At 36.2% G+C, this 22,064-nt stretch overlaps 1 protein-coding gene across 1 annotated transcript; it reads left to right on the top strand.

Annotated features, from left to right (window-relative positions):
* Positions 1-921: 921 nt before the first annotated feature.
* On the top strand, positions 922-11,320 carry LOC128663448 (keratin, type I cytoskeletal 19-like). The gene is made up of 8 exons (XM_053717781.1): positions 922-1,413; positions 1,812-1,894; positions 2,335-2,491; positions 2,592-2,753; positions 3,083-3,208; positions 3,542-3,768; positions 6,134-6,156; positions 11,259-11,320. The coding sequence occupies exons 1-8, from the start codon at positions 922-924 to the stop codon at positions 11,318-11,320; spliced, it is 1,332 nt and encodes a 443-aa protein (XP_053573756.1).
* The last annotated feature ends 10,744 nt before the right edge of the window (positions 11,321-22,064 follow it).

Below are 22,064 nucleotides of genomic sequence, written 5' to 3'. Positions count from 1 at the left end.
CGTACCCAGACGTTTATTGTTCCTTCTTATTGAACTGCTTTGAATTTCAAATACTGGTTTTATGGTTTTATGTCCCTTTAGATACACTCTCAACATCGATCTCTATTGAAGACAACAACATAATGTTCATATCCATCTGCATAGGAGCCAGATACACCTATCTACATCCAAACCAAATGACATCATCTTCCAACTGACTGCATAATATCCCTAGGCCTTCAGATAATAAAACTTTGAGAAGTCATCATTATCCTTACTGTTTGGCTGCTTTTTGTCTGCACTAGTGATTTTTTTTTTAATAAACCATAATGTAACAAATTAGCTTTCTCATTGGCCAGCACTGCACATAGCAAATTAAAAATATCTTTCTAAACATATTCTATATTTAATATTGCACATTTTCAATATTTTATAAAAATGTTTCAGATCATGAAAGAAGGTTTATTATTGTTCTCTACATTATATATTGTCCATTACCAGTTTGTATATTCAGTATTTATTACAAGTAAATCTATTAAATGTTTTATATTAATCCACTATTTAATAAAGAAATGTTCATATGGGTTACGTATTCATATTAAATGTTGGTAAATGTTTATTGCCAATACTTATTAGGTCATACGTTAGTTTACTGGTTGTTTATATGACTGGACACTCATATTGTAGGGAGTGGTGAGTGCTCATCTCTTATATGCTGCATTCACATAAACAGATAACTTTTGTACTTTATTGTTATATGTTCATATCATTACTTCATCCTCCCTGTCCAATATATGTCAAAAAATATTATCATAAAAATGTCAAACCTTGTGAAACACCTACTGCTCTTCATTTAAAAGAGGCTGGAAGGGCAATGAGCAGAGTATCATCCACACTTCAGCATTACTTGTGTTTTTCTTTGGACCTAGCTTTGCAATAACCATGAGCCACAGCATCCAGCAGACACATTCAGCCTCTAGCAAAGGAAATTGCCATGATAGTGGTTGTGCTCCAAAGATCAGCCACAACATCCCCAGTCAACATGCAGCATCGCATGTGTCCCATCAAAGAGTATTCCATAAGGTTCCTTCTGAAGGTCACTATAGATCTCCAAGTGTTCATGGAGGATCAGGGGGCAAAGGTGTTTGCCTATCACAACACTATACCTTAGGCTATGGCCATGATCAAAGAAGTTACTTTGGAACCTTTGAGGGCCATGGCTGGAACAACAATAACTTATTCTGTATTAATGAGAAGGAAACCATGCAGCTTCTGAATGACCGATTGGCTTCCTATTTGGAGGAAGTGTGCTTGCTGGAACAGGAAAATAATCAGTTGGAGAGGAACATCCGAGAGTGGTATGAAATCTACCAACCCAACACATTTCCTGATTACAGCAACTATTTAAAGACCATTAAGGACTTCCAGGGAGAGGTAAATAAAAGATGATTTAAGTATTTTTTATTTAAGACGGCTATCTAAAACATGGTAAACAAAGTTATAAGTAAATATTTTGGACGATAGTTTTCATCTCCAGAAAAAATAACCTTATTACTATAGTTCATGTTAAAGGGACAGTCTAGGCCAAAATAAAATTTCATGATTCAGATAGAGCATGTAATTTTAAACAATTTTCCAATTTACTTTTATCACCAATTTTGCAAAACTGGGGAATGTGTAATAAAGGGATTATCTATCATTTAAAACAATAACAATTCTGGTGTAGACTGTCCCTTTAAATGTTTGTGCATTGAATTTGTTTAAAATGAACATTATTCAATTGTACTTTATTTAGTGGTCCTTTCATTCTGGCTGGCATATGTTTTTTTCAGATCATTGCACTCACTGGGGACAGTGCCAAGATCTTTCTGCAGATAGACAATGCAAAAATGGCTGCTGATGACTTCAGGAATAAGTAAGTTTAATTTATCATGCAGCACAGGCATATTTATATTGCAGTATTTACACAGACATTGCATGTTTTCTTGTTGACAATGTATGACTTCTCTATAACAACAACTTCTGTACAACAGACACAAATCTACCACTGTAGCCAATTCAAGGAGAGTAGAGTTGTATGCTTCCAGATATTTGAACATTGACTAGAATGCAGCCTTCTTGCCAAGCCTTTAGATTTATTACACATATTATGGACCCAATAAAATATTCTGTATAAGAAGAAAAAATCAGCAATGCTGAGAAATTTGAATAGAAGAGAAATGTGTATATTTTTATAAGACAAAATACACTATTCTATGCTTCACCAACATATGCTACTTAGGAATAACACCCAATAAACCCCATTTTCAGTTTTTTTAATTCTGTAATGTTCTGTGTCTTTTTATAACACTTGAGGTTTGAGATAGAGCAGAGTTTCAGAAACATTGTTGAGGCTGATCTCGCTGCTCTGAAGAGAGTCCTGGAAAGCTTAAACATAGAGACCTGTAGTCTTGAGAGGCAGGTTCAAGACCTTCAAGAAGAACTGCAGCAAATGAAGAGGAACCATGAAGAGGTAAAGTATTTAATACACAAAATGGGTTAGAGAATATATGGAATACATAGAAATTGATAAAACACCTGGAGACATTGAGTTCATAATTGTGACATTACAGGAAGTCAATGGCCTGCGCACACAGCTGGGTGCCAGAGTTAGTGTGGAAGTGGACGCTGCTCCATCTATTGATCTGAAAAAAGCTTTATCGGATATTCGAAAAGAATATGAGAACCTGATGGAGAGGAACTTAAGGGAGGTTGAGAACATATTCCTAGCTAGGGTAAGTGTATTCCTTGATCCTCTCATAGTTCTGTTGATACAATCAACTGTTCAAAATACAGAATTCTTAAAGAAAACGTAATGTTCAATATTTTATATTACAAAAAATGAATTGGTTAATATACAGTGTGAGATTATATGGAACCAGAGATGGCCCTAAGGCCTATCAGTTGACTGCTATAAGTGAAAGGGCCTTGTTAAACGACAAGTTGCCTGTCAGTTTAACAATAGAATCCTAGTGTTCTTGTTTTCTTTTAAATGCTTGTAGTTATAACCCCAAAGAATTTAGAAAGATTTACATAGTCAAACATCATTGCTATATTTTTGCAGAGTGAAGAACTGAACCGTGAGATGGTATCAGGTGCTGAACAGCTACAAACAACCTCCAGTGAACTTACTGAGTTGAGACGAACTATACAGAACCTAGAAATTGAACTGCAATGTCAACTTAGCACGGCATGTAGAATTTTTATTTTTTTAAATCTATATTAATGTGTCGATGGTTAGATTTCAAACAGTATTTAGTTAAAGGGCCAGGTAAGTACTTTTACCTTCTCTTATTTTAACAAAACTATCACATTGCTGTATTTGCTCCAATTTATGCAAATCTCCTGAAGAAAAACACTAGAAGGTGAACCAGAGACCAGTTATTTTTGACAACATACTTTATGACTTATATGGGAGGAAGATGATGTATCAAGAATATTGTGTTAGAATAATCACATAGAACAATAAATAAGGAGCTCTTATAGGTTAGACTAAACTCTTTTTATCATGTGATATTTCTAGAAATCAGCTCTGGAGGACACCTTGTCTGAATCTGAAGCCACCTTTGGATTCCAGTTAGCCCAGTTACAAAATCTTATTAACAATGTGGAATCTCAACTGACTCAGATCCGATCTGACTTGGAACGACTGAACTATGATTACAAGATTCTGGTTGACCAAAAGACCCATCTAGAAATAGAGATTGCTACCTATAAACGCCTGCTGGATGGACATGACACACACTCACAGTATGTAAAATAATAAGAAAACAAACTATATCTAAGCAAATTCTTAAAATGTGTGAAAACTCTTGGTTCCTTCAAGCAAGGTTTCTTTTTTAAGTAAAGTTAATCTTCATATGATTTCACCTGGTGCCTTGCTTAAAGTGAATAAAGGCCCCTGCCTCTTTGTAAAACCATATAAGCTTATAGCAGAGTGCAGCTATTTATTGAAAAATCAGAGTACAAAAAGGACACAATACGGTCTACTCACCTCTATCATGGGCAGACAGGTTCCTTAGTTATTAAATGGAGCCCTTTAAATTTTAATGAGTCGCAGAATTCAATTTTATGAAAATTGGAAAATTGGTTATATTTCACAAATGAAGGAAAACATATATTTTCTACCTGATTATTATTAACTACCAGAAAAAAACATTTTTTTTTTTTAAATGCTCAATGTATCTTCTTTTGCTTCATTTGGATCAACTGTCTTCATGTTCAGCACATGATGAATTCAGCTAGCACTGTTCCCTTACAACTTCATATTGTTTGGAAATAAATACAAAGCCTGATATAGCTTGTTCTTTCTCAAAGAAACACACAATCCAATTGTTGTGGTTGAATGAGTATCTCTTAATAAAAATGGAGGAATAAATACAAAGTAATGGCCAGTATGTAAAAAAAAAACAGATGTCTGCAAATATATTAAATATCAGAATTATTCTAGGACCATTAAACTTGCAATTTTAACAATGTATAAATGTTTCATGATTGCAAGTGAAACATTATTGCAATATACAACCAGTATTTATTTTTCTGCCTTTTGCTGTAAAATACATCTGAAAATTGTGCTTTTAGGCAATTTATGTGAGCTTTTGTTTACCTCCCCCTCCCTTTCTCTGCAGCCACTTGCCATTAAAATGTGGATTATCAGTTTTCCATTAACAACTGGAAAATCATTATTTGCGGTAGCAATTGGCATACTAGGTAGTTAAGGTTTGAATATTATTTGTAAATACATAAATATATATTTTCATTTAGCTATTAGATGGAGAATATAAAGTAATATATGTCTTTCTGCTTAAATACCTGTTAAATCAATTATTACTAAGTAACTAGGTTGAATCAGCACTGAACGACCTTAAGGGAAGAGAAGAGGCCTGGCTACCCCATAAACTGCAAATGTACAAACAGAGTTCATGCTATATTTGCTTATTACTTTGTGATTGGTTAGCAAGGGTTCCTTTGTTCTGGAAGACAGAGAATCAGTGAAAACAAATAACATAAAATAATATGCTCATTTGACAAAACAAAGCTGCAGTTTTTATTGCAAAATTATTCTCTTAAATAAAGGTTCACAATTATTTAGTTTGCAATTTGTGTTTAATGTCCCTTTAAACATTATTTGAGTAACAATATTTTGGCTTTAAGGAATATTCCAATGTAGAAACAAAACAAAATTTGCTAGAGCCTGATATTTATGTATTAGTGTCCCTTACTATGGGCTATATTACAAGTGGAGCACAATCAATACCTCAGGGTGCTTTATCTTTTGCACAACCTCTCACAAAGAATCACACACAGTCCGGTATCACAAGTGAATAGTTAAAGGGACACTGAACCAAAATGTTTTCTTTTGTGATTCAGATAGAGCATGCAATTTTAAGTGACTTTCTAATTTACTCCTATTATAAATTTTTCATCGTTCTCTTGCTATCTTTATTTGAAAAAGAAAGGCATCTAAGCTTTTTTTTTTTTGGTTCAGAACTATGGACAGCACTTTTTTATTGGTGGATGAATTTATCCACGAATCAGCAAGGACATCCCAGGTTGTTCACCAAAAATGGGCCGGCATCTAAACTTACATTCTTGCCTTTCAAATTAAGATACCAAGAGAATAAAGAAAATTTGATAATAGGAGTAAATTAGAAAGTTGCTTAAAATGTCATGCTCTATCTGAATCACAAAATAAAAAATTTGGGTTCAGTGTCCATTAAATATTTTAACCAAAGTATCTTAATGCAGGTGAACTTTTTTAGCATGCCCTATAGTTTTAATGTATAGCACAGGGTGCACACTCATATTACAAGTGGTGATTAAGTGTTGTGCTTGAGTGCAATCCAAACTACAGCTGTAAATTGTAGAACTTTTTATTTGCGCTCCTCTTGTAATTTAGGCCTAAGCTTTTAACTCCCACTGACAGATCAAACACATAGCGGAAGTCCTGCTCAAGCGTCATAACACATTGCAGCTCCGGAGTAGAACATGGCTGATGATTACATGCATAATATGCTAATATATCTTAATATAATAATTAGAAGAAAAACAAGGTTTGATTAATTAACTCTTGATTGTTGAATCTCTAAAAATTGTATTTATTTATTTTTTGCAGGATACAGGAGTATCATTGCAAGGGTAAGTGCAGAGTGCAGGTACAGAATATTATTTGTCATAAAATGTTCAGCAGTGTACTTTTTGTTTTTGTTTTTAATGACAAACAACCTAAGAAAATGTTGCCAATACATCAACTGAAATAGTAAGGGAATGTGTCTTTTTTTTTTTTTTTAAATCAAAGTTTTTTCATTAAGGTATTTAGTGATACATATTTAATAGCAAAATATTTACATTTTACAACAATTTCAAAATGAAACATAGAGGGTAAGAAAAAGTACCTCTTGGTTCGCATAGATAAACAACATCTGTAATATTCAAACAAGAGTGTAGCTGAAATATTAACTTGTGTAGCGTTGCTACTTGGGAACCTTGTCTGGAAATATTTTGTAGGCTGCCACAAATACTTGTGCATAGGCATATACAGTATAATCATAAGTTACAAAAAGAGAACATCCCTAAAGTAGGATGAAAAATAAGAGAAATGCCTCTGAGCACAAAGCAAAATACGAACAGATACACTGTTTGCTGCCTCACAAGAAACTTATAAAAACACTACAACACTGGTACTCATTGAAGGGCTTAAAGGGACAGTATACACTCATTTTCATACAACTGCATGTAATAGACACTACTATAAAGAATAAGATGCACAGATACTGATATAAAAATCCAGTATAAAACTGTTTAAAAAACTTACTTAGAAGCTGTCACTTTGGCTCTGTTGAAAAGGTAGCTGGAAAGCCCACTGCAAGTGGGAAATAAGACACTCCCCCCCTCCCCCTTCTTTTGCATATGAAAAGACCCTTTACACAAACAGGAGCAAGCTGGAGAAGGTAGCTGACGGTATTCAAATAAAACTTTGGGGCTTGGTTAGGAGTCTGAAAATCAGAGCAATGTTATTTAAAAATAAGCAAAACTATACATTAATTAAAAAAAAAAAAACTTTATGGGCTATATAAATAGATCATCTACAAAACATTTATGCAAAGAAAAAATGAGTGTATAATGTCCCTTTTTAAATTCCTAAAATATATAGCTAACGTAAATGGTCAAGGGGTGTAAAAAAATGGATAAACGCTAAATATAAATCTGAGAAATTTAATTGTCTGGATTACAGCCTTTATTTGTCTTAGATAAAGTTAAACCTCTTTGCACAGGCACTGGATAAAATATATTTATAGACTGAAAAAGCACATAGGTAAATTAAAGATTTGTAATCAAAGGCATTAAAAGTTGCTCTGGCTAAATGCCAGTAATCTGACCCAAAAGATGTGCTTAACTATTATCCCAGTACTATAGTCAGTTAATTGGGTTTTACTGTTAGAAAATTGGGTAGCACATTTGAATTCCAATGTTTTAAAGTCCCAAAGGACGTAAACTACTGCCAATAATCTAACACAGATTTAGTGCTGATTGGATTGATTATTGCTGCAATGTTAAAGGCAGTGAGTAAAATAAAACTTAGTTTGTTATAATGATGGAACAATAGCATGTCATAGATTTAAGTTAGTTATAAACATTATCTAATGTGTTGTCTTGATGCCAGCGATCTAGCGTTCTTAGATATCTCTGGCCTGATGCCAGTGATCTAACATAAAGCAAAAAAAGGCTAATTATCTTCGCTATAGTCACTGTATGCAAGTTAATAAACTGAGCTGAGTCTATGAGTTTGGTAGCACAATTTGCATACCACAAACTCGGATTAGACACGAACAGGAGTTAATCTATTTGTTTGGTAGCACAATTTGCATAGCTTGAAAAGAAATGAGCGTATGCCTGCCCCCTGGCAGGGTGCCAATAAAACAAATAATGAGTACATTTTAGCATTAAACTATTGTATCAAATAAATAACCAGTATTGAGCAAGTTAAAAAAAAAGACAGGTGTCCCCCTAAAGCGGTCGTGTTTCACTGTCACTTCCTCAAGGTTTAACTTTATCTAAGACAAATAAAGGCTGTAATCTAGACAATTTAGTTTGTCAGATTTATATTTAGCATTTATCCATTTTTGACACCCCTTGACCATTTACGTTAGCTATATATTTTAGGAATTTAAGCCCTTCAATGAGTACCAGTGTTGTAGTGTTTTTATAAGTTTCTTGTGGGGCAGCAAACAGTGTATCTGTTCGTATTGTGCTGTCAATTTTTTTCCAGTAATTAAAGTTACATTTTAACATTGATTCTCACTATTCCTTATACCCTAAACTTTGTGCTCAGAGTCATTTCTCTTATTTTTCATCCTGCTCTAGGGATGTTCTCTTTTTGTAACATCTGTAATCCTGAGGTTTATTGTAATCGATGTAGTCAAGATTACCCCTGAAAACCTAATGTATTTATAGGTTTTTGATACCTTATTTTCTGAGGGAATAAAATTAACCATAACTCCCTATTAAAGTGTTTCGCCTAATAGGGTTATACCGAAATAAATTAAAATATTAAGGACTTGTTTTTAGAAGTGGGGAATGAGAGCAAGTTGTAAGTGTAAGCATATTACTAAGATAGAATTGTTAGGTTGTGATCTAAATCTAGTTAAAGTCTATATACAGTAATCAACAAATGATTACCAAACTTGTCTGTTAGCGAGTATGGCAAAATATCCTCAAATGAGGAAGAGAAAAAAGGTGGGGTTTGGGAGGGCAAGAAGGAGTGGGAGAGGTAGAAGAGAATAATAATAATAATAATAATAATAATAATAATAATAAATATATATATTTTGAAGTAGAAGGAAACATACAAAGAATTCTGACCAGTGCTCCCAAATACCTTGGTATAGATCTATCTTATCTAGTAGGTTAAAGACGAACAGTTCCATTATTTTAATGAATACGATGAGGTCTATAACCTTTTAAAGTGGAGGGGGGATTGTTTGCTTCCACTCTCTGACTATTGTCAGCTTAACCGCGGTGAAGAAGTAAATAAGAAATATTTTCAGTGGTAAAGGCATTTTTGGGATTTAAAGATGCAGTAGCCCTATCGCCGGGATTTGAGGTATGTTATCATTTAGATCTCTCAAGAGCCCACAGCACGCTTTCCAAAAGGGTCTGAGTTTGGGACACTCCCACCACAAATGAATCCATGTTTCCACCTGTCCACATTCCCTCCAGCATAGGGGAGACGCATTACTGAAAATCTGATGTAGACTTTTTGGAACTAAGTTCCATCTTACTATAATTTTAAAAATGCATTTCCCACAGTGTAGAACACTGTAGATACTTTTTGGCTACCATCCATGATTTTCCTGAACCAAGTCTCGGTGTCCACCACCACCATATCAAGGTCTCTTTCCCAGGCAATCCAATCTGTGCGCTATTTTTTATGAGGGGTTGATCATTAGTCAGGAGAAAATATGCAAAGGATAAAAGTCCTCTAGGTTTAGGTTTCTTCTGCCAACAACACTCCCATTTAGTTCTATCTCAGACGGTTCCTTTTAAAAATCCCCAGTTACAAATAAAACTATAAAATCTGGAAATCTCAAAGTGAAGACAAGCTAGAACCGAAAACCTTTCTATGAAAAGTTGAGGGGTAAGCCATGTCTCGTTTTCTGTTAAGTCCCCTATCAGTACATTTCCTAAATTCAACCAGAACCCTTTATGGGTTTCCTGAAAGCAAAAAAATATTCTCGCTACAGAATGCATGGGGGATGGGTGCGGGACTACATTATGAGAATGACGATGTTTGTCCCAGAAAAGGAGCGCATCAACCATAACAGGATGATCGATACCCACTCTTTCCCTGTAATATGAGGTAATCAAATGAGATCTGTAAGTTGAATATTGTCCAGTATTAGGGCCCTCTCAACCTCCTGCCATCTAAGGGGGGGATCAACAGTGCTCTAGCCCAAAATAGTGAGGAAATGTGTCTTTTTTAAATGGCAGCTAAGCAGAGCAAACATGGACTAAGGGCATCATCCATTATTAGTGAAGCAATTTAAAGGGTTCTCATAAAAGCAGGGGAACCCATTTACCATGTTATTAAAAAAAATGTTGCACAATCTCAAAGTCTTTTGAAACTGAGCATATGCACAATCTCACAGGGTATACATATACTAGTCTGTGATTGGCTTATGTCTGTCACATGATTCAGGGGCCGGAAAATGGGAGAAAAATACATTTGTCAGAAAACAAATCTGCTTATTTGAAATTCAGAGTAAGTGCTATTGCATTGTCTTTTTATTATGCACTTGTTTATTATGTAATTCTACTGTGTTGAGTGGCCCTGTAACAACTTTACATTTGACTTACATTATCAAAATGTGCATAATCTTTGTATATGCACACTTTCTCAGGCATCAGATCCTACTGAGCATGTGGAAGGATTCACATTATATATGTTTATGTATTTTGTGATTGGCTGTTTGCTGTCAAATGATGAAGGGTGAAGGAAAATGTTGGTAAAAAATCAACTACACATTTGAAATTTGGATTTGTTGATTATGCAATTCTTCTGTATTTAATTACCTTTTAAGTCCGAAATCGGGAAAGTCAAGAGGCTAAAAGTATATGAAACTGTGTTCCTTTAGTAGAAAAAAAATATGTTAGCTTAAAGTAAGCATAAAATAGAAATAGAAATTGTTAAAAATGGCAAACATCTTTTTTCCTTGCTAAATTAGCACTTCTCAATGTAGTCACTGCCTACAGCTAGATAAAGAAGCAGACATTGCAGAACTTAGGTTCCAATGTCACATGATTTTTAAAGAAAATGTCCTCTACTGAACATGGGCAATACACTTAATACAGCTAGATTAGATGTCTCCCAGCAATACCTAAAAGCAAAAACTGCTACTTTGCCTTCCTGTAGAGACCCAAACCCTCTTGTAGGGCTGTGACAGGAAGTAATTGATACCCCTCAAATAAAGTAAAAAAAAAGAATGAAAAGGTAAAATCCTATTAAAACGATGAATAATACATATTGCAATGATTTCTATTAAGTATAGCCCACTGCTTAGTGTTTTTTATTATGACAACAATGAAACAAACTGTTTTATAACCCTTTAGGAGCTAGTGAAATGTCAAACATTTATTATTATATAAAGCCTCTAGGAGATTTAGCCTCTCTCAAACTGCAGATATGTAGAATAAATTTGGTGCATTTCTGGTTTCTAAATTCTATCTCTTTATTCTTCCAGGATCTCATAAAAATGTGAGATTTCACCAAGTCACTGAGCATGTTCAACAGACTAAATGCTAGTATGGATCAGTCCGTTATAGCACTAAGAAGAGACAGAACACAGCATGTCTTCATTGAATTGGTCATTTTTTACGTGAAACTATAATATCTCTGTAATCAGTACTTCAATTAAATAGAATTTTTAACTAATAAATGATCACTGTTTAAAGCAAATATTTGAACTATTATTTTTATGCACTAAAAGTCAAATATTAAAAATCTAAATATGATATACAGTGTGTAAGAAACAAAAAGAAGCTAAATGGTCAAAATAATGAAAATGCTTTATAAAGGAACAGTGTACTGTAAAACTGGTACTTGTTATACCAAATGTAGAGTCTAAAATGTAAGACTCATTTATGTTTATTTGGTTTGTGAAATAGTTATTTTTGATCATTGAAACCACAACCTATCCAAAAAGGCTAAGCTTGCAGGAAGAGTAGTCATTTGTATCTTTTTCTTTCTATGCACAATGTCCTCCTTATCTTATCTCTATCCGATTTCATGAAAGCAAGTGCAATTCAATATTAACATTTTAGTAGAAATATCCTACACCCCCCACTGGAAGTGTAAATTCTTCTGAAGCTTCATATTTACATAGCTTTAATATAGTCTTTACTTTCTGTATAGGTGGGGATAAAACAAGCGGACACTGCTATTTCAAATAACAAAATAAAGTTAAAGGGGCTGTTTGTAAAAATGTATACACTCCCATAGGGGTAATGGATCATTGGGAACAATTTAAATTGGATACAATTTTACAGTACACTGTGTTTTTCTAACATAAATGCATCTTTGCGTTTGTGCACTGTAGTAACTATAAAATAGGCCCAATTGAATTGGCCTGGAATAATTACTAACGGCTAGATTTGGAGTTTTGTCGGTAACGACACGAAAAACTAACGCCGGCTTTTTTCTGTCCGCACCATAAAAATAACTCTGGTATCGAGAGTCCACATAAAGGCTGCGTTAGGCTCCAAAAAAGGAGCGTAGAGCATTTTTAACGCAGCTTCAACTCTCGATACCAGAGTTGCTTACGGACGCGGCCAGCCTCAAAAACGTGCTCGTGCACGATTCCCCCATAGGAAACAATGGGGCTGTTTGAGCTGAAAAAAAACCTAACACCTGCAAAAAAGCCGCGTTCAGCTCTTAACGCAGCCCCATTGTTTGCTATGGGGAAACACTTCTACGTCTGCACCTAACACCCTAACATGTACCCCGAGTCTAAACACCCCTAGCATTACACTTATTAACCCCTAATCTGCCGCCCCCGCTATTGCTGACACCTGCATATTATTTTTAACCCCTAATCTGCCGCTCCGTTAACCGCCACTACTTACATTATTCCTATGTACCCCTAATCTGCTGCCCTAACATCGCCGACCCCTATATTATATTTATTAACCCCTAATCTGCCCCCCACAACGTCGCCTCCACCTGCCTACACTTATTAACCCCTAATCTGCCGACCGGACCTGAGCGCTACTATAATAAAGTTATTAACCCCTAATCCGCCTCACTAACCCTATCATAAATAGTATTAACCCCTAATCTGCCCTCCCTAACATCGCCGACACCTAACTTCAATTATTAACCCCTAATCTGCCGACCGGAGCTCACCGCTAGTCTAATAAATGGATTAACCCCTAAAGCTAAGTCTAACCCTAACACTAACACCCCCCTAAATTAAATATAATTTAAATCTAACGAAATTAATTATCTCTTATTAAATAAATTATTCCTATTTAAAGCTAAATACTTACCTGTAAAATAAATCCTAATATAGCTACAATATAAATTATAATTATATTATAGCTATTTTAGGATTAATATTTATTTTACAGGTAACTTTGTAATTATTTTAACCAGGTACAATAGCTATTAAATAGTTAAGAACTATTTAATAGCTAAAATAGTTAAAATAATTACAAATTTACCTGTAAAAGAAATCCTAACCTAAGTTACAATTAAACCTAACACTATACTATCAATAAATTAATTAAATAAACTACCTACAATTACCTACAATTAACCTAACACTACACTATCAATAAATTAATTAAATACAATTGCTACAAATAAATACAATTAAATAAACTTGCTAAAGTACAAAAAATAAAAAAGAACTAAGTTACAAAAAATAAAAAAATATTTACAAACATAAGAAAAATATTACAACAATTTTAAACTAATTACACCTACTCTAAGCCCCCTAATAAAATAACAAAGCCCCCCAAAATAAAAAAAATGCCCTACCCTATTCTAAATAACTAAAGTTCAAAGCTCTTTTACCTTACCAGCCCTGAACAGGGCCCTTTGCGGGGCATGCCCCAAGAAAATCAGCTCTTTTGCCTGTAAAAGAAAAAATACAATACCCAAGCCCCCCAACATTACAACCCACCACCCACATACCCCTAATCTAACCCAAACCCCCCTTAAATAAACCTAACACTAAGCCCCTGAAGATCTTCCTACCTTATCTTCACCATACCAGGTTCACCGATCCGTCCTGAAGAGCTCCTCCGATGTCCTGATCCAAGCCCAAGCGGGGGGATGAAGAGGTCCATGATCCGGCTGAAGTCTTCATCCAAGCGGGAGCTGAAGAGGTCCATGATCCGGATGAAGTCTTCTATCAACGGCATCTTCAATCTTCTTTCTTCCGGATCCATCTTGCAGACCTCCGACGCGGAACATCCTGCTGGGCCGACGGACTAAAGACGAATGACGGTTCCTTTAAGGGACGTCATCCAAGATGGCGTCCCTCGAATTCCGATTGGCTGATAGGATTCTATCAGCCAATCGGAATTAAGGTAGGAATATTCTGATTGGCTGATGGAATCAGCCAATCAGATTCAAGTTCAATCCGATTGGCTGATTCAATCAGCCAATCAGATTGAGCTCGCAATCTATTGGCTGTTCCGATCAGCCAATAGAATGCGAGCTCAATCTGATTGGCTGATTGGATCAGCCAATCGGATTGAACTTGATTCTGATTGGCTGATTCCATCAGCCAATCAGAATATTCCTACCTTAATTCCGATTGGCTGATAGAATCCTATCAGCCAATCGGAATTCGAGGGACGCCATCTTGGATGACGTCCCTTAAAGGAACCGTCATTCGTCTTTAGTCCGTCGGCCCAGCAGGATGTTCCGCGTCGGAGGTCTGCAAGATGGATCCGGAAGAAAGAAGATTGAAGATGCCGTTGATAGAAGACTTCATCCGGATCATGGACCTCTTCAGCTCCCGCTTGGATGAAGACTTCAGCCGGATCATGGACCTCTTCAGCCCCCCGCTTGGGCTTGGATCAGGACATCGGAGGAGCTCTTCAGGACGGATCGGTGAACCTGGTATGGTGAAGATAAGGTAGGAAGATCTTCAGGTGCTTAGTGTTAGGTTTATTTAAGGGGGGTTTGGGTTAGATTAGGGGTATGTGGGTGGTGGGTTGTAATGTTGGGGGGCTTGGGTATTGTATTTTTTCTTTTACAGGCAAAAGAGCTGAACTTCTTGGGGCATGCCCCGCAAAGGGCTCTGTTCAGGGCTGGTAAGGTAAAAGAGCTTTGAACTTTAGTTATTTAGAATAGGGTAGGGCATTTTTTTATTTTGGGGGGCTTTGTTATTTTATTAGGGGGCTTAGAGTAGGTGTAATTAGTTTAAAATTGTTGTAATATTTTTCTTATGTTTGTAAATATTTTTTTATTTTTGTAACTTAGTTCTTTTTTATTTTTTGTACTTTAGCAAGTTTATTTAATTGTATTTATTTGTAGCAATTGTATTTAATTAATTTATTGATAGTGTAGTGTTAGGTTAATTGTAGGTAATTGTAGGTAGTTTATTTAATTAATTTAGTGATAGTATAGTGTTAGGTTTAATTGTAACTTAGGTTAGGATTTCTTTTACAGGTAAATTTGTAATTATTTTAACTATTTTAGCTATTAAATAGTTCTTAACTATTTAATAGCTATTGTACCTGGTTAAAATAATTACAAAGTTACCTGTAAAATAAATATTAATCCTAAAATAGCTATAATATAATTATAATTTATATTGTAGCTATATTAGGATTTATTTTAAAGGTAAGTATTTAGCTTTAAATAGGAATAATTTATTTAATAAGACATAATTAATTTCGTTAGATTTAAATTATATTTAACTTAGGGGGGTGTTAGTGTTAGGGTTAGACTTAGCTTTAGGGGTTAATCCATTTATTAGAATAGCGGTGAGCTCCGGTCGGCAGATTAGGGGTTAATAATTGAAGTTAGGTGTCGGCGATGTTAGGGAGGGCAGATTAGGGGTTAATACTATTTATGATAGGGTTAGTGAGGCGGGTTAGGGGTTAATAACTTTATTATAGTAGCGCTCAGGTCCGCTCGGCAGATTAGGGGTTAATAAGTGTAGGCAGGTGGAGGCGACGTTGAGGGGGGCAGATTAGGGGTTAATAAATATAATATAGGGGTCGGCGGTGTTAGGGGCAGCAGATTAGGGGTACATAAGGATAACGTAGGTGGCGGCGCTTTGCGGTCGGCAGATTAGGGGTTAATAAGTGTAGGTAGGTTGAGGCGACGTTGTGGGGGGCAGGTTAGGGGTTAATAAATATAATACAGGGGTCGGCGGTGTTAGGGGCAGCAGATTAGGGGTACATAAGGATAACGTAGGTGGCGGTCGGCAGATTAGGGGTTAAAAAAATTTATTTGAGTGTCGGCGATGTGGGGGGGGAGGCTCGGTTTAGGGGTACATAGGTAGTTTATGGGTGTTAGTGTACTTTAGAGCACAGTAGTTAAGAGCTTTATAAACCGGCGTTAGCCCAGAAAGCTCTTAACTACTGACTTTTTTCCTGCGGCTGGAGTTTTGTCGCTCACTTCAGAAACGACTCTAAATACCGGAGTTAGAAAGATCCCATTGAAAAGATAGGATACGCAATTGACGTAAGGGGATCTGCGGTATAGAAAAGTCACGGCTGAAAAGTGAGCATTAGACCCTATTTTGAGTGACTCTAAATACCGGCGGTAGCCTAAAACCAGCGTTAGGAGCCTCTAACGCTGGTTTTCACGGCTACCGCCAAACTATAAATCTAGGCCTATAAAAATAATTTACAAATGTATTTGTTTTAAAAATCATTTATACAGGGAGTGCGGAATTATTAGGCAAATGAGTATTTTGACCACATCATCCTCTTTATGCATGTTGTCTTACTCCAAGCTGTATAGGCTCGAAAGCCTACTACCAATTAAGCATATTAGGTGATGTGCATCTCTGTAATGAGAAGGGGTGTGGTCTAATGACATCAACACTCTATATCAGGTGTGCATAATTATTAGGCAACTTCCTTTCCTTTGGCAAAATGGGTCAAAAGAAGGACTTGACAGGCTCAGAAAAGTCAAAAATAGTGAGATATCTTGCAGAGGGATGCAGCACTCTTAAAATTGCAAAGCTTCTGAAGCGTGATCATCGAACAATCAAGCGTTTCATTCAAAATAGTCAACAGGGTCGCAAGAAGCGTGTGGAAAAACCAAGGCGCAAAATAACTGCCCATGAACTGAGAAAAGTCAAGCGTGCAGCTGCCAAGATGCCACTTGCCACCAGTTTGGCCATATTTCAGAGCTGCAACATCACTGGAGTGCCCAAAAGCACAAGGTGTGCAATACTCAGAGACATGGCCAAGGTAAGAAAGGCTGAAAGACGACCACCACTGAACAAGACACACAAGCTGAAACGTCAAGACTGGGCCAAGAAATATCTCAAGACTGATTTTTCTAAGGTTTTATGGACTGATGAAATGAGAGTGAGTCTTGATGGGCCAGATGGATGGGTTTGTGGCTGGATTGGTAAAGGGCAGAGAGCTCCAGTCCGACTCAGACGCCAGCAAGGTGGAGGTGGAGTACTGGTTTGGGCTGGTATCATCAAAGATGAGCTTGTGGGGCCTTTTCGGGTTGAGGATGGAGTCAAGCTCAACTCCCAGTCCTACTGCCAGTTTCTGGAAGACACCTTCTTCAAGCAGTGGTACAGGAAGAAGTCTGCATCCTTCAAGAAAAACATGATTTTCATGCAGGACAATGCTCCATCACACACATCCAAGTACTCCACAGCGTGGCTGGCAAGAAAGGGTATAAAAGAAGAAAATCTAATGACATGGCCTCCTTGTTCACCTGATCTGAACCCCATTGAGAACCTGTGGTCCATCATCAAATGTGAGATTTACAAGGAGGGAAAACAGTACACCTCTCTGAACAGTGTCTGGGAGGCTGTGGTTGCTGCTGCACGCAATGTTGATGGTGAACAGATCAAAACACTGACAGAATCCATGGATGGCAGGCTTTTGAGTGTCCTTGCAAAGAAAGGTGGCTATATTGGTCACTGATTTGTTTTTGTTTTGTTTTTGAATGTCAGAAATGTATATTTGTGAATGTTGAGATGTTATATTGGTTTCACTGGTAAAAATAAATAATTGAAATGGGTATATATTTGTTTTTTGTTAAGTTGCCTAATAATTATGCACAGTAATAGTCACCTGCACACACAGATATCCCCCTAAAATAGCTATAACTAAAAACAAACTAAAAACTACTTCCAAAAATATTCAGCTTTGATATTAATGAGTTTTTTGGGTTCATTGAGAACATGGTTGTTGTTCAATAATAAAATTAATCCTCAAAAATACAACTTGCCTAATAATTCTGCACTCCCTGTAGTATTCAGAGACTTTGATTTGATTATTTGATTTGATTATTTTTTTACACACTTTATCTTAAATGGACAACATCAGTTAAAACAATGAGTATCACATATTGTACAATGGGACTATTGTGAAGCACTAAAGGGACACAAAACCCAAATTTCTTCTTTCATGATTCAGATAGAGCAAGCAATTTTAAATAACTTTCTCATTTACTCGTATTATCAATTTTTCTTTTTTCTCTTGATATCTTTATTTAAATTGCAAGAATGAAAGCTTAGGAGCTGGCCAGTTTTTTGAGCTACATCGAGAGTATAGGAATCAGAGTGCATGAGCATCTCTGCAATTAGCGGCACGTGCGACATGCATTAGGGTTGGATAAGTAGAAAAAAGAAAATAAGTCTGTTTATCAAAGGCGGCGGGAGGAACAATATAAATAGTGATTAAGGTTATATTATAAATTAACAAATATTTGACTTGTTATTTGCAGGTATAGCAAATTTACCATCACTTTAAATGTTTTGTGATTACCCATGACAATATTATGGCTAACAATAAAGCAATGTACCACCCAGTGGGGGTCAATCTCACAGATGTGGAGTTTGATTAATTTATTAGAAATTTGCCAAAGAGCATTGATGTTATTGGGTGCTTAGTTCTTGTTTTTTTTTGTGCATCAATTTAAATCTCCCATGTATTGTTTTTCTTCTATTGTGGCAGACAGCCAAAGCACTTTGGGAAATAAAATGTATGCTCTGAATAGAGCCCACCCTGTGCAAACATAGGAAAACAGCCCATTGGTTCCTGTCAGAACTGAAAGGAAAACATCAGTATTACACTATTTGGTTCTTTTATATCATTATTTACTCTGAGCTCCTGTTGCTGAATGAGACGACAGAAGGAGGACCAATATTAATCATACACTCCAGGAGGGGGATGAAAACCATTCTATACAGTCCAAAAAAAAACCAAGCACTTTAGATGTCTTTCCTTTACAGATGCGGCAACTTACCTCATTAGATTGAGATAATTTAAGGCGATTACCTTCCTTTTTATCAGCACCTTGGATTTACTAAGAATTATTATATTCAATATTTAAAAGAATTAACTGCTCATTATGATTTAGTATAGAACTTTTAGCGCTGTTTTCTCCTTTGTCATAATATATATGTACAGTATGTGTGTAAATATATATATACAGTATATATATACACACATATACACACATATATACACATATAAACACATAAATACATATGTATACATGTATACAACACACAGAGAAAGTCCAGCACTCACAAGCTCTCAGCTAAGATTAAAAGCAAAAATGGAAGGGTAAGTTACCGCATGGTCTGGGTTCTTGCACCCAGACCTGTCTAGGGTTAACTGCCTGTGACTCTGGGGATAGCACAGCTTCCTGTGAGTGCCAGTGAGCACCCAGGGCTGAGCATGTTGCAGAGTCATGGGATGTGTAACCGGTCCGGTCTGAGAGTGCCGTCCCCTTCCATGTTTTTTATTTGTCTGGGGTGATTAAATAAGCCTGTGCACCCTTCACTTGTTCCCAGTTTGTTGGATTGAGAGCTTGCATTGTGTGGCTGTTTTAGGGTCCCAGGTTTTTGGAAAGGACCTTGACGTGGTACCTGGGCTCTTCCCATTTGGCCAAATGTGGTAACTAACTCTTCCATTTTTGCTTTAAATCTTAGCTGAGAGCTTGTAAGTGAGTGCTGGACTTTCTCTGTGTGTTGTGTTAATTTGTTTTGTAATTTTCCCTATGGTTCTTGCACCCAGACCTGTCTGGGGTTAACTGCCTGTGACTCTGGAGACAGCACAGCTTCCTGTTAGTGCCAATGAGCACCCAGGGCTGAGCATGTTGCAGGGTCATAGGCAGTGTTCCCTCTAAGGACAGTTTTGTGTGCAGCCCAGCAGTAAAACAGTTAACAAGAGAACCATACCTTGTCATCTGCATTGTGCAGTGTTTGATAATTGCAGGGTGTGGTTACCTAATTAACTGTTTCACTGCTGGGCCGCACACAAAACTGGCCTTAGAGGGAACACTGGTTATGGGATGTGTAACCGGTCCGGTCTGAGAGTGTAGTCCCCTTTCGTGTTTTGTATACATACTGTATATACACATATGTAGAAGTGCATAGAATCCCTTTGCAGTTAAGTAGATGAAAACATGGAAAATGCATATTTATGCAATATTGATATTTAATAAGGTTTTCACTATATTTATTGCAAATATTTCACATTCCAATGTTCTGCACATAGGGAAATGTGATCTAAGTAGTTATAAATAGATATTCCTATGTATATCTGTATATATCTATACTTAGATATAATCATGTATATATATATATATATATATATACATATATATAGGTATAAATATATATTTGTTCAAAAAAACATAATATATATATATATATATATATATATATATATATATATATATATATATTTATATATGTGTGTATTTATGAATAAATACAACATATTCTTCTATATGTAGAACATTGGAATGTGAAATATTCATATTTTCATATCGGGTTAGTGCATTTTAGAATATGCATGCAAGTTGGGTTTGCACGCAAGTAGAGTGTTTTTTTCCCACTTTGTTTGCTTCATTGACTTTTCTAGGGAAATACCTTATTGCGCACGTGATATTCTAAGTTCAGCTTCTTAAGTGAGTTGGGTAAGTGCAAGAGCGAAAACAGTTTACTTTTAACTTGTAATATGAGAGCAGCCCGACACTCATAGCGCTCCACTTGAAATCTGGCCCTGAATTGGACGTTGCATTTCATGGTTGATTAAAATGCTAAATTGATTTGTTTGTTAAAACCCCTTTGTCATAAATGAGTTTCCAACAGAAAAGCTTCCAAAAAGACCTTTACAAGTGTTAAAGGGACACTGAACCCATTTTTTTTCTTTTGTGATTCAGATAGAGCATGCAATTTTAAGCAACTTTCTAATTTACTCCTATTATCAATTTTTCTTCATTCTCTTGCTATCTTTATTTGAAAAAGAAGGCATCTAAGCTAAGGAGCCAGCCAATTTTTGGTTTAGACCCTGGACAGCACTTGTTTATTGGTGGGTGAATTTATCCACCAATCAGCAAGAACAACCCAGGATGTTCACCAAAAATGGCCAGCATCTAAACTTACATTCTTGCTTTTCAAAAAAGATATCAAGAGAATGAAGAAAATTTGATAATAAGAGTAAATTAGAAAGTTGCTCAAAATTGCATGCTCTATCTAAATCACAAAAGAAAACAATTTGGGTTCAGTGTCCCTTTGCTGAAGAAATAGCAATGCACATGGCTGAGCCAATCACACGAGGCATTTGTGTGCAGCTACCTGCTACTGAGCATATCTAGATATGCTTTTCAGCATACAATATTTAAAGAATGAAGCAAATTAGATATTATAAGTTAATTACACCTAGATTACGAGTTTTGAGCGCTATAGGGAAATTACCGAACGCAAGAAAAGTTGCATTATTTAATCCCCTATAGCACTGCCATTACAAGCTTTTCAAAACCCGGCTTGTGCGTGCCATATGGGTTTTTGACGCTCCATACCGCACCAAAAACAAGCACTGTTTTGACGTGCTCGTGCATGCTTTCCCCATAGACATCAATGGGGAGAGCAGGTCAGAAAAAAGTCTAACACCTGCGATCGCGAAAAGAAAAGCTCCGTAACGCAGCCCCATTGATGTCTATGGGGAAAAAGAAAATAACGTTTAAACCTAAGACCCTAACATAAACCCTACGTCTAAACACCCCTAATCTGCTGCCCCCGACATCGACAATGCCTGCCTACAATTATTAACCCCTAATCTGCCGCTCCCGATATCGACTCCACCTAAATAAAGATATTAACCCCTAATCTGCCGCTCCCGATATTGCTGCCACTATACTAAAGTTATTATCCCCTATTCCGGAGCACCCCAACATCGCCACCACTATATTAAAGTTATTAACCCCTATTCTGCCACTTCCCGACATAGCTGCAACTAAATAAAGTTATTAACCCCTAAACCTCTGGCCTTCCACATCACTACCAATAAATAAACCTATTAACCCCTAAACCACC

The sequence above is a fragment of the Bombina bombina genome, chromosome 1, assembly GCF_027579735.1.
Source record: "Bombina bombina isolate aBomBom1 chromosome 1, aBomBom1.pri, whole genome shotgun sequence".
Classification (NCBI taxonomy): domain Eukaryota; kingdom Metazoa; phylum Chordata; class Amphibia; order Anura; family Bombinatoridae; genus Bombina; species Bombina bombina.
This window is presented reverse-complemented; position numbering and strand designations above follow the sequence as displayed.

Coding starts and splice junctions, on each gene's coding strand:
- LOC128663448 (XM_053717781.1), top strand. CDS start 922: ATGAGCCACAGCATCCAGCAGACACATTCAGCCTCTAGCAAAGGAAAT. Junction 1,414..1,811: donor TTAAGGACTTCCAGGGAGAG/GTAAATAAAAGA, acceptor TGTTTTTTTCAG/ATCATTGCACTCACTGGGGA. Junction 3,209..3,541: donor TGCAATGTCAACTTAGCACG/GCATGTAGAATT, acceptor TGATATTTCTAG/AAATCAGCTCTGGAGGACAC.